This window comes from Corvus cornix, chromosome 9 (genome assembly GCF_000738735.6).
Source record: "Corvus cornix cornix isolate S_Up_H32 chromosome 9, ASM73873v5, whole genome shotgun sequence".
Classification (NCBI taxonomy): Eukaryota; Metazoa; Chordata; class Aves; order Passeriformes; family Corvidae; genus Corvus; species Corvus cornix.
The window spans coordinates 24304456-24319544 of NC_046339.1; the positions used below are offsets into that span (position 1 = coordinate 24304456).

At 53.4% G+C, this 15089-nt stretch overlaps 1 protein-coding gene across 1 annotated transcript in view; it reads right to left on the reverse strand.

The window, feature by feature from the left end:
• The window catches only part of EPHB1 (EPH receptor B1), an 80295-nt gene extending 67481 nt beyond the window's left edge, over window positions 1–12814 (reverse strand). Inside the window, exon 1 of the mRNA XM_039556905.1 lies at window positions 12635–12814. Coding sequence (XP_039412839.1) covers window positions 12635–12692 — 58 coding nt within the window. The 5' untranslated portion in view covers window positions 12693–12814. The remainder of the gene's footprint in view (window positions 1–12634) is intronic.
• Window positions 12815–15089: the final 2275 nt, after the last annotated feature.

A 15089-nucleotide genomic window follows, 5' to 3' on the forward strand; every position in this document is an offset into this window, starting at 1 on the left:
TGGGAGGGTGCAAAGGTTTGGGTTTCCCACCGAGTACACAACACCTACAAAAATCCTGGAGCGTGGCTGTGGAGAAGACACACTGCTCTCACACCTTCCACAAGGTCAACATTCGTGCTTGTCTAAAACACTCCATCTCACCTGTCCCATCACAGCTTCAAAGGAAAACACCTCTGGCTGCTCTGGTGACCACGGCAGGAGAAGACCCCCAGAAAGGTAAGCAGGAGAAAAACCTCACAGATGCAGAAGATCCCTGGAGACGCAGAAGACCCCCCGACAGGTCATCCATCCGTGCCAGAAAGGATTCCCCAGGTGGTCCCTGGGGCTTTGCTTGGCTCTGCCAGCATCCCACCCCTCCATGCCAAGCATCCTGCTGCAGCATGGAGACCCCCGTGCCCCCTCCTCGCCCAGGGCACTCGCACACATGTTCGCACACGCCGGCGTGGAGCGGGAGGGGAAGCCAGGCTGCAGGAATAACACAGGCACACAAACAAAAGAGCACAAGCCATTAATCTGGGTGAACCAGAGGAAATGAAATCATTATGTCTGCAGCTACAACATCCCGAGGAACAAATTTCCTGCCTGGATAATAAATGGATTCTTTTGTTTCACATTGGCCCCGACCACATGAGTCTCTTGGCCTATTCCTCATCCAAAACATCTTGCTGTATAAATACCCAGACAGGTTCAAATTTCAGCTGCTAAAAATATGTTTTAATTATAATAATATATAATAATAATAACAACAAAAAAAAGATGGATCTACAGACTCCCCTTGCCTCCTAAACAACCTCTGAAGGCTTTCCAGCAGGCAAGCAAGCAAACAAAAAGTCCCAAAGTTGCCAAAAACAGCTGAACAGCACAAATGCAGCCTTTAAAAAATGACTGAGGCACCTGAAAGCAGCTCCAGGTTAATGCTTACAATAAATAACCCCTGTCAGAAAGAAAAATTAGGGGTGCATGAAGATTTGAAGCACCGATGGCCCAGAAGCATCTCCTAAGTACCTCCCAGCAACAGGACGGGACCAAAGCCACATGGCACATCAATGACAGCTCCAACTTGGGGCTGTGCAGGTTTTCTTCTGAGCCAGGTTTTCTTCTGGTGGCTTGCTAGGGCTTGGGATTTATCCATTGGATGGATGGGGGGGAATGCAAGATCTGGCCTCCTCTGGCTTGGCAAGATGCTCCTCAGCTGCAGGAGTCTCCAGGGATGCAGACCTTGAAGAGAGCTGCGTGAATGACTGGTTCCAGCCGTTCCTTTAATCTGCAACTCCATCACATCACTCACTTAAAACCATTTTTGCATCTAATTGCATATTTTCCTTCTGCTTTCAGCTTCTTTTCGCTCGCCTTCCCAGCTTCACCAACACACTGTGAGCACTGCAACAAGTTTCAAAACAAGACGCGGTTTTGAAGCCAAACATCAAAGCGCCTTGGTGCACAAAGTCCAAATTGTTTGGATGTTAAAGAGAGACCTCCAAACAGGGAAACAAGGTCAAAAATTCCTTCCATCTAGCAGGCAGCCAGGGGCAGAAGATCCAACCAAGCCCACCGTGCTCAACCACAGCTCTTACTCAGGGCTGGACTTGTTCTCCATCACCCCAAACATCCCAGCACCCAATGACTTCTCTTCAATTCCACACACAGACAGAGGAAGCCCCTGGTGCATCACACCAACAGAACCTCAATTTTGGTTTCCTTTGAGGGTCATCTTTAATTCCAGTTACATTGTGGATGCTGGGGAAAGCATCCAAGCACAGCTGCTGCCTCATTTCTGTCGCTTATCACCACTGTTACTTCAAGGAAGGGGAGGGGGAAAAAGAAAGGAAAAAAAAAAAAACCCAACAGTCCTTGGAAACTAAATATTTACACACCCACAGAGGCTAATCCCAGCAGATCCAAGGGTGGGAAGCCTATTAAAGAAACATCCCTAATTACTTTCCCATTTTAAAGGGAATAATCTGGCCATTAGCTCGAATGCTTTACTTAAGTAATCACTTATTTTTCAAGAGGAATAATCTGCTGCTGTGTGCACAGACAGGACTGGGGGCTGAGAAACCATTTTTATACCCTTTCCTCAGGTACAGCCAAGTGGCACAGAGGGGCTGGAGGAAGAGAGGGGAGTCAGGAGGTCAACACATGCCACCCTTGGGAGGCCACTCCTGGCACACAGACAGAGGCAGCTCATGCTCTGACACCTTGCCGGTCCCTCGACTGCACTACAAAGAAACTTTGTTGGGAAAAGGGGAGTTCTCAAGGAAACATGGGAAAGAAAAATGGGAACAGAGCCCAGACACCTTGAAAGGCCATCAGTCCCCTCACAACAATGCCCTGGCAAATGCCCCTGTCCCTCCCAGCAGTGCCAGGAGCAGGGAAACACAGCAGGTTGATACTGCAAAACACTGACTTTTCAAGAGCATCTTTCGGTCCCTTTTTGCTGATGTATTAACAAAACATTCTCTTATCAAAAAGTCAGGTGGTTTCTGCAGGAAAAAAATGTCAGGAATCCAGACACGGCGATGTATGGAAGGATTCCCAGTACCCCCCCTGTAACAGCAAAGCAAAGAGCAGCAATTTGCTAATTGGCAACAGCCGCTGCGCTGCTCGAGGAAAGGGCTGGAACCTTGAGGATGGGCACAAGTTTGATTATAAGACACGCTCAGTGGATCATTTAGAAAGATAAAACCACGCTCGCTCTGCCGCAGCCAGCTATTAAAAGTGGAGAATGTTATTTCAGGTAATAAAGAGCAAGACCTGAGGACCAGCCTGGGAATTCAAATTTACAACTTGTATCAAATTCATCTGCTGTAAAACTTCACCTAGTTTATAAGTTTCTCACCAACTTCATAAAACATGTTTTATTATTATTGTTTTCTGACTCTCCTGCCTTAATAAAATTCCTCTCCCAGCCTGTGTGGGTGTTGCATTATAAACATTTGCACTTTGATTCATTCAAGACTGCAGAAAGCTTTCAAGGTAACCTATTAGGAATACTTTAAATGGTTCAAAGACATCCCAGTTTCCCCTGAACGCCGCAAAGCTTTAAAGAACAAAATAAAAACATGCCTTGCTGCGAACCACCTCCAAAAATCTGCTGGGCTGGTGACTCAGGAAATGAGAGTGACCACACAGGCCAGCCAGGAGGGGTCCAGAGTCGGAAAACACAGGAGTTACCAGGGCACAGGGTAAGGTGGGCACCCACCCATCACTCCCCAAGCCCCCTCGCCAGGGAGCTGGTGGGATTTATTAACAAAAGATTCTCTTGGGGATGCTGTGAGTGTGTCCCACTGGTAGGAGGCAGCCAGACCATTTTTGGGGATGCTGCTGAGTGGCTCCCACTGGTGGGAGGCAGCTGGACCATTTTCAGGGATGCTGCCAAAGCGCTTCCCACTAGTGGGAGGCAGCTGGGCCATTTTTGGGGATGCTGTTGAGTGGCTCCCACTGGTGGGAGGCAGCTGGACTGTTTTTGGGGATGCTGCCAAGTGGTTCCCACTGGTGGGAGGCAGCCAGACCATCTTCCCACAAGTGAAGGACCCAACCATGCAAAACCAGGGATTTCCTCATCCCCGATCAGCCCCAGCGAGCGGAGCCCAGCGCTGGCACACAAAGCAGAGCTGGAGGGGGCTGGACACAGCGTCCTTCTCAAAGCAGCCCCTTTTCTCCTGCCTCAGGAGAAGTTAAGGAGCCTGCTGAAGTTAAGGAGCAGCCTTTGGTGGCTCTGAGCGGGCTCTGGAGGCAGGCTCTGAGCAGCCTCCCTCCCGCGGGCGCGCAGCAGTGCCACCAGTGCGGCGATAACCCATGAGAATAAAAGCTGAGTTTTAGGAGGATGCTGAACACAATTAGCTCATGCCCTTACAGCTCCCACCAGCCAGCAGCCACCTCCTCTCCTCCACCACGTTGGCTGCAGCATCCAGGGGCTGGGGGGACACAGCCAGCCCACGGACAGAGCTCAGGAGGGCTCGACCCGAGCTGAGTCCAGAGAAAAAGGCATTGATGCCTTTAGTTCTGCACAGCTGCAGCTTCTCTCCACTTGACTGAGCAAGAGGGAGATTACCTGGCACAATGCACGTGGCTCAAGGAGCCACACATCCCTCCCTAGGAAACATGGTACAGAACTGATCCTCCTTTCTTTCATTAAACCAGAAATTACCACTTTAGAGGCCATCTCTGGTCACAATAACATCATTGTATGTGACTTCACAGTGCCTCTGTTGAGAGCCTGATGGGCTCAAACAACTTAGACCCCCACCAGCAACTTCAGCTCAAGAAGCAAAGCACAGGCAGCAAAGGCCACAGATCTCCAGGAGATTCATCCACTTGTGTGGAGCTTCTGGAGAGCTTCAGCCAAACTCCACAGGCTGGGGAAGAGCTCTGTGCTCTGGGTTCACTTGCAGCCAGTTCATGCCCATAATTTCCAGGACTAAATAAAAACTGCATTAAAAATAATCACAGCAAAAGAGCAGGGATGGAGTGGCCACATGGTGAGGGCAAACACAGGGAGAGCTGGAGAGCTATGTTTGGAGAGCTGGAGAGCAGCCTCTCCAGCTCCATGGGTACATCACAGAAGGCAAAGGTGCTGGACTAGTCAAAACCATTACCAGAAGCACTTCTGAGAGAACAATTGTGACAATTTTCTTACTTCCAAACACATTTGTTTCAAATGAAAAGCAAAGCCAGCACCAAACGGAGCACTCCAAGAGCATCCCACTCGTGCTCTCTCCCTACATGTCCATCCTGTTCCTTGGGCATTTGGAAACCAGAAGCTACAGATTTTTGGTGAAAAGGCTGTCTCCCTCCCAGTCTCCCCGTCCAGAGGGCAGGGAATGCCCAGTGGGCCCAGAGCAGCCCCCCACAGCACACTGTTCTCCTCCTGCCCCCTGAGAGCAGTGTTTCCCTTTCAACTCTTCTGCTGAGTTCCCAGTTTTCCTGGGGAAGATGTAATTCACACCCCTCTTCCTGTTCCACAGTGATTTAATGTCTTTTGAGCAAAATGCAATTATCCTCATATCAACAGGGCCCTAGCGAGGATGATAATGAGCCGGCTCCAACCCCGCGGCTACGGAAGCGGCTGAAGCCAGCGGAGGCCTCGAGTAATCAAAGGCCCGTCCCCGGCCTCCGATTGCTGAACAAGAAATGAAAAACCTCCATAAAACTTCAAACACTGCCATTCCCTGCTCCATCCCTCCACCCGTGGTGGGGGTTTTAGCACCAGGAGACAAGCGACCAACACCAGCTCCAGGTCCCTCTGATGTCCTGCAATCTTTAGTGTGTAACTCTAAACTCCATACAGAGTGTTAGCTACTGTTCTCCTATTTTGGTCAGACAAAACAGTTCCTCTCTAGGCCTGGCAATCAAGGACACCTGACTGTCTCAGGCCCTGATAAATGTAAACAAAAGTGAGTTGGGGGGGCAAGCAAACTTGGGGTAAATGACTTCATTACCTGAACCTGTAAATGGAAGATTCACCCCCAACATACAAATGGACCAAACTTATAAAAGTATGAAAACCCATGACCCCATTGCCCATTTGGGTGTAGGCCCTGGGGTCTTTGACTGCCCTAATGTACCTGAAGGCCCTTCAATAAATATAACCACTTTTATTCTCTTAATTTTGTCTGGCCTCTGATTTTAGGTAGTCCCAAAAGGCATCACCCCCAGCTTCATCACACCCAGCTGCATTTTGGGTGTCACCTGCCAGGTCACCCAGAGCACCCCAGGGCAGAGAGAGGGCACGGGGGTATCGACCTTCTGCTCCAAGCAGACACAGCAGCCCTGTATGCCCAGGTTTTGGGGCTCAAGGAGAAGCAGCCCCCACCCCAAGTTGGAGGTGCCTTGCTTTGCCCCAGGACGTGCAAATAAAGGTGTCCTCCTGCTCTGCCCTGCAAACAGGAAGAAAATAGAGAAAGGGATGGAAAGATGTGGACATGCAACAGGTCTTGGGCTTTGCAGGACTGCAGAGGCTTCCTGGGAGACAGCAGAGCCAGGAGCAGGGAGCATCCAGTGAGCTAAGCTGCCCATCCCCTCAAAAAAATAATATATAGCCAGGCAAAGACACCAAAACCCAGCTGTGCTCAGAGCATTCCAAGGAAAATGCTGGTAGGGTTTGAATAATCCAAAGCTTGGTTCCCAGTTGCTGTTGGGATGTGGCTCACTGGGTACTAGTGCATTGGAGAGGCAGGTGGGATGAGAGAAGGGCTTTTGAGGAGAGAGCATCATAAAACAATCCTTTGAAGTCGTGATGAAACCCCCATCGAGGATGGCAGGAAACAGCTGGGAAGTGAGGATTTCCACAGCCTCTTACCTATTCCCACCCACCACTTTTAGTCCTTGCGTAACAACTCAAAGCTTCATCAGCTCCAACCACCAGTAACCCTGACTGGATGCCTCCCCAGATAATAAACATTTCCTTCACTACTAACGAGCACATACCTGAGGCTTTATTAATGCCTACTTACTTGGCCTGGATATTTCCAAATTTTAAATAAGTAAGTAAATAAAATCCTAGAATCCCTGAATGGTTTGGGTTGGGAGAGACCTTAAAGATCATCTCATTCCACCCCTTAGCCATGGGCAGGGACAACTTCCACTAGATCTTAGTAATAACCTAAATAACCTTAATACTGTTAAAAATCACCAAGATTACCTTAATACCGTATTTTTTTTTTCTTCCCCCCAATCTGGAAAGACCTTGAAAGGACTTCACCTGCTTATTAAGGGGAATGTCTTAGAAGAGAAAAAAACCAAATTAACATTCATCAATTAACTAAAACCAATCTTAGCCCTCACCTCTTCCAAACGACTGCTTGTCATGACCTTCCATTGTGACATAAGCACACAGTTCGGAGATGCCAACCGTGGGATGCTCTGGGACTCCCCTCCTCCCAAACCAAGAGCATCCCTGGTTTAAGTTGGAAGAAGTGAGGCTGAAGGACACTCATCTTCCTCATCCAAGGCTCAGCACAAGCCCCTTTCCCTTTGAACTGTTGCCTCTGTGATTTTTCACCACGGGGCTCCCAGCAGGAACTTATTAAAGCCAGACCAAAGCACGTCTTGCTTTAATAGTAATTAGGTCACCCTGGGTTGTGGGCTTAGCAGGCAAAACTATAATTATTTAGAAACATCAAGTTTAAATGCCAAAGAATCTTAATGGAGCTGAGCTAATTAACCAATTTCAACTAAGTAACTGATTAGCTTAAAAAGAAAAAAAAGATAAATCAATGATCATAGACAACAACATTTTCTTTTAACAGCCTTTCTTGCAGCAATTCTCAATTGCACAAACTGAGCCCAACAACCCCTGCTAACCAAATATTATTGTAATTAAATATTCAACAGAAAGCCTCTTCAATTATTCAAAAGACTGATAACACTTGGTTATAATTGGGGTGGTGGGAGAGGTTTCCAGAAGCAGGGATTGTGTGCAGCTCTGGCTGCTGACGCAAACCCGAGGGTCGTGGCATCAGCACAGGGCACCCCTCCCACGCCTGGAACCGACCTGGGGCAGACGGATGCTCTCCAGCCCAGACGTGAGAAAACAGACCAGATGGTGCACAGGCTTTCTGGACTCCTGTTATTAGACCGAAAATTTAGGGGACTAATGGCTGGTTTCCAGGTTTCACACCGTTTTCCAGTGGTAGCGTTATTCCCCTGCCAGAGGGCCGGGAGGAAAAGCAGGCCCCGGTGTATCATTATAATTCACTAAGCGGCATTACCGTAGGAAATTACAAATTAGCTTTTCAGCAAAGGATACGGACGTATTTAGATTAGCCATCGAGAAACTACAGAACCTTCCAGCCCATTCATCAAAGGTCTTGTAGCTCCAACTTTCAGGGAAATGAAACAATAATAAATATTGAGCAGGGAAAGTTAATCTCCCCTGAACGCACTTTAATAATTCAGAAGTTGTGAGAAATAAATAAAGCACAGATCCTTTTGTGCCTACAAAACACGTGTCTTGTTTTTCTCACTGTTTCTCATGATGTGACTTGGTGGGAAAATGGATGGTGACGAAAATAAAAGAGCTCCAAAAACAAAGCTGTGGCTGTGAACAACATTTACAGGGAAGAAGGGAGCCCATCCATGCTTGCCACTTATCTGGAAAGCCATGGAGCTGATTTGGGCAAGAGTTTGCTCCCATTGTCCCTAAGGACAGGGCTGTGTGGCCTCTACCTGCTGCCTGCATCCGCTCCATGCCTGTTCCCTTCCCTGCACGCTCCCAGGCAGCCTCTCAGGCTGCTCATTTTTGGAAAGACTGTGGGTGTACGCCTAAAAGCCAGACAATGCAATAACCAGCTCAGGGTCCAAGGGCTACCCAAGGTCCCAGCTCTCTCCTGACACTACTCTGCCCTCACTCCATCCCTTTCCTCACCCTTCTGCCCCCACACCAACCCGGGACCTCTGTAAGCAGCACTCACTCCAACCTCCTACCATTCCAATTGAGGAGATGCCTTCCCAAATTGCCACCCAGCCAACATCCAACCTTAACATTTGCCTTGCCCAAGCACTGATGCGTGCAACCCTTGCGAGCTCTGTTCGCAGCAGAACAAGGTCAAACTGAAATGCGCTTTCAAATCTTAATGAATATTTGGGGAAAGCATTCCCTCCCACAACCCCAGCTATTTACCCGGCCTTGCTGTGCTGTTAAATGACTCCTCACACCAGTGCTGTCTGTTTACAGGGAACGAAGCACCGTGGTGCCCTTTGGGCAGCATCACACAGGTTTGGGGCTCCTGCAGGAAGCCCTTTCCACGTGCGTTGAGCTTGGGGGTACCCACAGCTGGGAGAGGTAAAAAAAGCCCCCTGGAGCTGGCTGGACTCAGCCAGCGCAGTGCACACACACCACAAGAGCCTCAGCCTTGCTCTGGGCATCACTTCCATCAGCCTCATCCCACAGCACTCCTGCTGCACCAGGGCTGGGGTCTCCGAGACTTTGCTGCCCTGATTAGCATCGAGTTACCCATTGCCCAAGGTACCATTTCCCCCTTTTCGTCAAATCTGAGCATTTCTTTAGCTTACAGAACCCACCTCTGCTAGAAACATCTATTATTCAGCACCGTAGCCTGGATCCAGATGAACATATCTGGCCTCCTTCATCACCAAACATCCATATTTTCTTCTGATTTCTAAGGCCAGTGGAAGGGTTTTACTCTGTCCTGTTGTGTCAGGAGCTGTACCCAGGATGGGTGAGAGGACACCTTGCAAGCCCTCTGGCAGCTCACGCCACAGCAGTCAGGGCCACTTAATACATGGGAGAACATGCAGCACTCCAATATCCAAAAGAACAGGAAAACACAGTCCCCACCTACTCCACGAGCAGAGATACCAGGAATTAATCCAAAAAAAAGGCAACATAAGCACCTGCAGTGTCGGGCCCCTTTTCCATTATTTGGCAAAACACTTTCCCTTCAGGCTGACAAGATCTGGGCTCACTCATCACGCCAAGAATAAGGGATTTCCCCTTAGGGCTTTCTTTTTTTCCCCCAGTTAGAGCAAAGAAAGCAAGAGTGAAGGGATGCCTGAATAGCAGCACTTGCAAACTCCCATGAAAGTTACCATTTTCACTCACAAATTCCCTCCTGAAGACTTATTTCTAGCCCTTGAGAAGGGCTCTGCTCAGGGTGGAGCAGCTGGGCCAGAGGTGGGAGCGCACAGGGTGCTGCTGCTGAGGGAGGGCGGCCGCCGGCTCTCAGCCTGCTCGGCACCGGCGCTGCTCCGCTGCCTGGCGGAAGCACAGGAAGCCCAAAGGATGCCTGCAACAGATGTGAGCATCCCGAGCCAAGGGGGAGGAGAGCGGGCACCCGGGGCAGGCGGCATGCACGGAGCAGGAGGCAGGGACGTCGCTCTCCAGTCAAACCCCATCCCTGCTCCTCTCGCAGGCAGCAGTTCCAAAGCCAGGGGATAAGCAGGGGGAGAAAAACTAAGCCGGATCCACCAGCCCCAAGCAGGGCTTTCCACCTCCCTGCTGTGCTCTCCTTATTGTGATGCTGCAAGCACAGAGAGAAAAACCTGGCTTTTAAAAGAGCAGGCGCGAGGCAGGGAGATGGTGGAGAGGTGAGCAGGCCAGGCAGGTGAAACAGAGTACGTGGAGGAGCTGCACCGAAATGGACATCAGCCCCATCTGACCTACCAACAGCTCCAACCCGAGTTAAAACGTGTAACGTCAGTCCATTACCACCCTCTCTATATGCTAAATGGATTATATTTGGTTCAGCTAACACGAGAGAGAGCACGCGAGCGGCTTCTGAGTGATTGCAGGGTGTGGGAGAGACAGAGTATTTGGTGCTGTCATCTTCTCACATCCTTCTTCCTCTTCGCAAGCCACAAAAAGAATTTTAAAATTACTATAAACATCCAGCTGTCCAGCAGAAAAGGGCCAGCTAAGCCACAGGATTTGGTAAAAAATCAAGGAACCATAAAAAAAGTCAGATAAGTGACTCTATTACATCCAGGTTTGCGTGCCGCAGGCAATGAGTTAGCAAGGTTTTACGGAGAATAACGAGAGTGGTTTGGAGGCAGCCCGAGCCCTGACCCCAGATGCATCCTCCTCCCCCTCCAGCCGGGTCCAGACCCCCAGACACCTCCCCCACCATCACGGTAAAAAGACTTTTTGTCTCGTTGGCTGATTTGAGATGCAGGGAGCCATCCCTGGCTCAGCTGCTCCTGCAGCCCAGGGCAGAGCAGGGCGCCAGCCGTGGCTTTGCCGTGCCGTCAGAGAGGGCTGCTGGCAAATCCAGCCTCGCCGATGCTCCAGGGGCAAAGCCAGACCCCAGGGCAGGGCAGGTCCTAGGAGATGCTCCAGATCCATTAGAGAAAACCATGTCTCAATCTAGCAAGTTCAACCTCTGCATCAAGAGATTCAGTAAGATTTAAATAAACCCCCAAAAAAGGCATTTTCTTTATACAACCACATCATTAGGCTCTTGCCTTAACTCCAAATCAGATTTGATTGCTCTACCTCAGAAATTCCCCATCCAAAATTTTCCCTGAAATCTGAGATCTCTCCTAAGATACTACTTTACTATCCAAGATACTACTATTCCTCAGCAGAGCAGAAATATCACCACTCCTCAACAGGTTCCGTCCTGGGCAGGGACACCGACTCCGCCGGTGCTCCCAGGGAGAGCTCCAGCAAGCTGAGAACACCCTGGGTGACACCCCGGAGTGCCCTCAGACCAGGAGGGAGCCGAGGTCTCCTATCCAGCCGCAATTCCAGCAGTGCCTCAAGCCGCTGACGCTCAAAGCGAAGAGCTGCTAACAGGTTTTGCCTCTTCACGTGCGGCTTCGCCACCGAGCAAACGCGCGCTCGTTGCATCACGCATCGGCATGGCACCAGCACTCCCACCTCCAGGTATTCCTACAGAGATGTCATGAGGCAGCCCCAGAAATACGAAAAGCAAACACCTGTGTCAGCCAAAAGCCAGCGGGAAGGGGATGCTGCAGCAAGCGGGCCTGCCTGCCACGATCCAGCAGCCGTGCTTGCGAGCAGAGAGCAGCTGCGGCCAAACCCCACCGGAGCAGCATTCCGGCTCCCGAACCAGCTCCTAGCCGCCCGGAGCTGCGCTGGAGTCTCCTGCCACCTCTGACAGCTTGCAGTTCAGCCACAACCATACTGACATTAAAACCCCCGAGGAGGGCCCGGCCCCACGCCGGCCGGCAGCGGTCTGAGACCCCGAGCATCATCATCTCCCCGCAGCCGCGCGCCTCTCGCTGCCCACAGCCGAGGGGCTGCACCACGTCCCCTGCTCGCAGCCACCGCTCCAGCTCTGCTGGGCAACCCCTGCCACGAGCTGGTGCTGTACCAGCAAGAAAGGTGGCAGTGGCAAAATAAAGAGGAAATATAATAGAAGCAATACTTCAAGAGCCATGCCGGGCACGGAGCAGCGACGCAGCACCAAGGCTGGGGCGGGCTGGCTGTCCCACCAGGCCCACCGCCCGCAGCCCGGGTCTTGGTTGCAGGCACCGTCCTGCTGCCCAGCAAATCCCACGACCAAGCTGGAGATGGGCAAAAGATCCCAGCCCACCGGCACGGACTGCGCTGAGAGGACGGGCACGCACCTGCTCTGTGGCTCCATGGCCGGGCCAAGCCCCCCCCGGCTCAGTTCATACCCAGAAACGGAGACCACCTGCCCACGGCTGCCGGCGCATCCACCCTCCGCGGGGCTGGGAGGAGGAGGGTTGGCAGAGGCGGCTCCGAGCACCGCCACGGCCCCCGGAGGCGGCCCCACCGCGGCCCCGGGGACCAGAGGGAACCCTGACGGGACTCCGGAGACCGTCCCACTGCGGCCCGGGCGCCAGAAGGGACCCCGGAGGTGACCCCACCGCGGCCCCGGGCAGGGCTCCGCAGGGAAGGGGAGCCGAGCCAGAGCGACAGCTCGCCCCACGCGGATGCGGGCGGGTTCCCTCCTCCATCCCCGGCCCCCTCCCGAGGGCACGGGCTGCCAGCACCGCCCGCGGACCGGGTACCCCGGACTGCCACAAGAGGCCGGGGCCACGGGGCCGGGATCCAGCCCCGTGCCGGTGCCTTACGGCGGGGGAGTCGCTCCCCGCCTGCTCCCCAGCCGCAGACGCCGCGGGCGGCGCAGGGACCCTCGGCTCAGCATCCCACCCGCTCCCGGTAGTCCCGGTCGCCGCTCACCTTCCACGGCGGCCGCGGCGGCGGCCAGGCAGAGCAGCACCACCAGATCCGCAGCCATCGCCTCCTCGGGCCCCGCAGGCGTCAGCCGCTACCGGCGGGCGGCCGTGAGCGGGCATGGGGGGTGCGTCCGCGGGCCGGGTGGCTCCGTGGCAGGGCGGGCCGGGGCCGCGGACGGGACGGGCCGGTGGCAGTGCCGGTGCCGCTGCCCGCCCGCCCGGGTCACATCGCCGCCGCGAGTGGCGCGCGCGGCCACGCCGCCGCCGGCCCCCGCCGCCGCCCGGCCACGCCCCCGCCGCCGCCCCGCCAATCCCCGCGCCCGCCCGGCCACGCCCCCGCCGCCGCCCCGCCAATCCCCGCGCCGCGCCCCGCCTCGGCCACGCCCCCGCCCGCCGCGCGCGTCCGTGCGAAGGGGGATGGCGCCCCCTGGCGGCCCAAGGACGCCCCTCACGCCGTGCCTCCCCTCAGCGGGACCCGCGACGGGGCGGGCCTGGGCCCCGCAGGGCCGGGACGCGGCCGGGGACGAGCGGCGACAGGAGCGGGGAGGCGCCGGCGGGGTCACAGCGCCGCAGTCCCGCTTCCATCTCTCACCCCCAAAAGGAATCTGGAGCGAACCGTCAGCCCCACAGAGACGTGGCCCCTCTGCCCAGCCGCCCCCAGCATGGCCGCTCCCCTCAGGCTCAGACGCTGCGGCCGCAGGGGTCGGACCCAACGCGGGGCCCCCTCAGCCTCCTGCCGTCTCCGCCTTCTCACCCTTCGCTGGGCATCGCTCCGGGAGCCGCGGCCACATGGGCTCCCGGGAGCAGCGGCCTCACTCGGGGGACACCGGGATGCTCAGCACCCCTCGGCAGCAGCCCTGTCACTGCCAGCCCAGGGCGTGCCCTGGTACCCACAAGCGCAGCCAGGAGCGATCTACATTCACAGCCTACAAAAAGAACCATCCAGAAGGGCGCTCGCCCGGTCCCGCTCACCCCACGCCCCGCCCTAGTCACCCTCGGCAGGGCTCAGCATCCCCCGCTGCTCCGCTCCCCACCCCACAGCAAAGCTGGCCCTGGCCCTCCTCCTCAGGGATCCGTGCATCCCAGCACACGCGGGTCAGGAAAAACAGCGCGGGCAGGGCAGGCAGCAAGGGCTCATTCCAGTCACGGCCGCACGCCTGCCGCCACGGTGGGACCAGAAACCCTGCAGAGACATCGAACGCTGGAAAATCGTCAGCTTTTCAGGGAAAGAGCGTGCAAAAAACAGTCAGCGGTGCCACGGGAACAAGAGTTTTCCTTTTGCGGTTGTGCAAAATGTATTTTCAAGCAGCTCCTATTCAGCTGAGCAAATAACAGAAAAAATTGCCAAGAACCTTCTGGCTAAGTTTTAAGGAAATTTGCTTTCATCTTGACAACCCTTCTTCATTTCCTTCCCATGAATATCTCAGCAATCCAGTTTACTCACTCAGAGGATCACAGAAAGAAAACTGTGAAGTAAATGTCAGTATTATTTGCATCTTTATCCAGTCTGCCATAAAAGCAACACCATGTTATTTATCTGATCTAGCACAACTCAGTAACAGCTCAAGTATAGAATATTCATGATGTGCAAAGCAAAAAAATGTTAATCGTTTGAGAATACAAGAGGCAAAGAGCTGAGCCTGTGAGTTATCCAGAGAAGTGCCTCAGCTTGGGGTGGTTTTTTTTCCTCCCAAATAATAGTTATCAACTGAAAAACTTGCATTCAGAAACTAACATTTGACCAAAATAAGCCTGACAATTTTTGTAGGGTAAAAAAAAGAATAATACATCAATATTCTTCTGATTTCTTTTCAGCTGGCCAAAGAGTTGGCTGCGCTGGGTGAAAGCCAGCTGTGTTTGTTCAAAATGTTTTCTGTTCCGTCAGCCTTGCTCCGAGTCTCCCAACAGCAAGGCTTTGCTTCTCCTGGAGGACACGTCTCTGAAAAAGCCGTGTACCATCTGGGGGTGGAAGTGGGAAGGTGGCAGCATCCTGTCACAGGGCCACTCTTCCTTGCACACCCAGTGGGATTGTCACCATCTGCCCCAGGGACAATGCCCACCAGTGTCCCCTTGGAGGGCACATGAAGGGCATTAAAGCCTGGTGGAGTTTTGGACACATTTTGCTCTACTTTCCTTTCTGAGCCAGCCATGTGTAGGAGGCAAACACCCCATGGAAGGCAAAACCACCCTCGGGGCTACCAGCAACCTCCAGTTCTGCCCACCAGGCCCCTGTGCAGGAAGGACATGGGGCACAGACCTGCTCAGAGCATGAGCAGCCCCCAGAGGGAAGGCTTTGGGCGGTGCTGTGCCCGGGGTGCACGGCCGGTCCCTCTGTGCTCACAGCCCGCAGCACATTGAGATGGCGGCAGTCGGCTGCCAGAATTAGCTCTGTCTTAATTAACAGCTTTGCCTTTGTTCTCAGATGCTGCTTCAGGCGATGCCAAAGCCTTTGTGGAGGA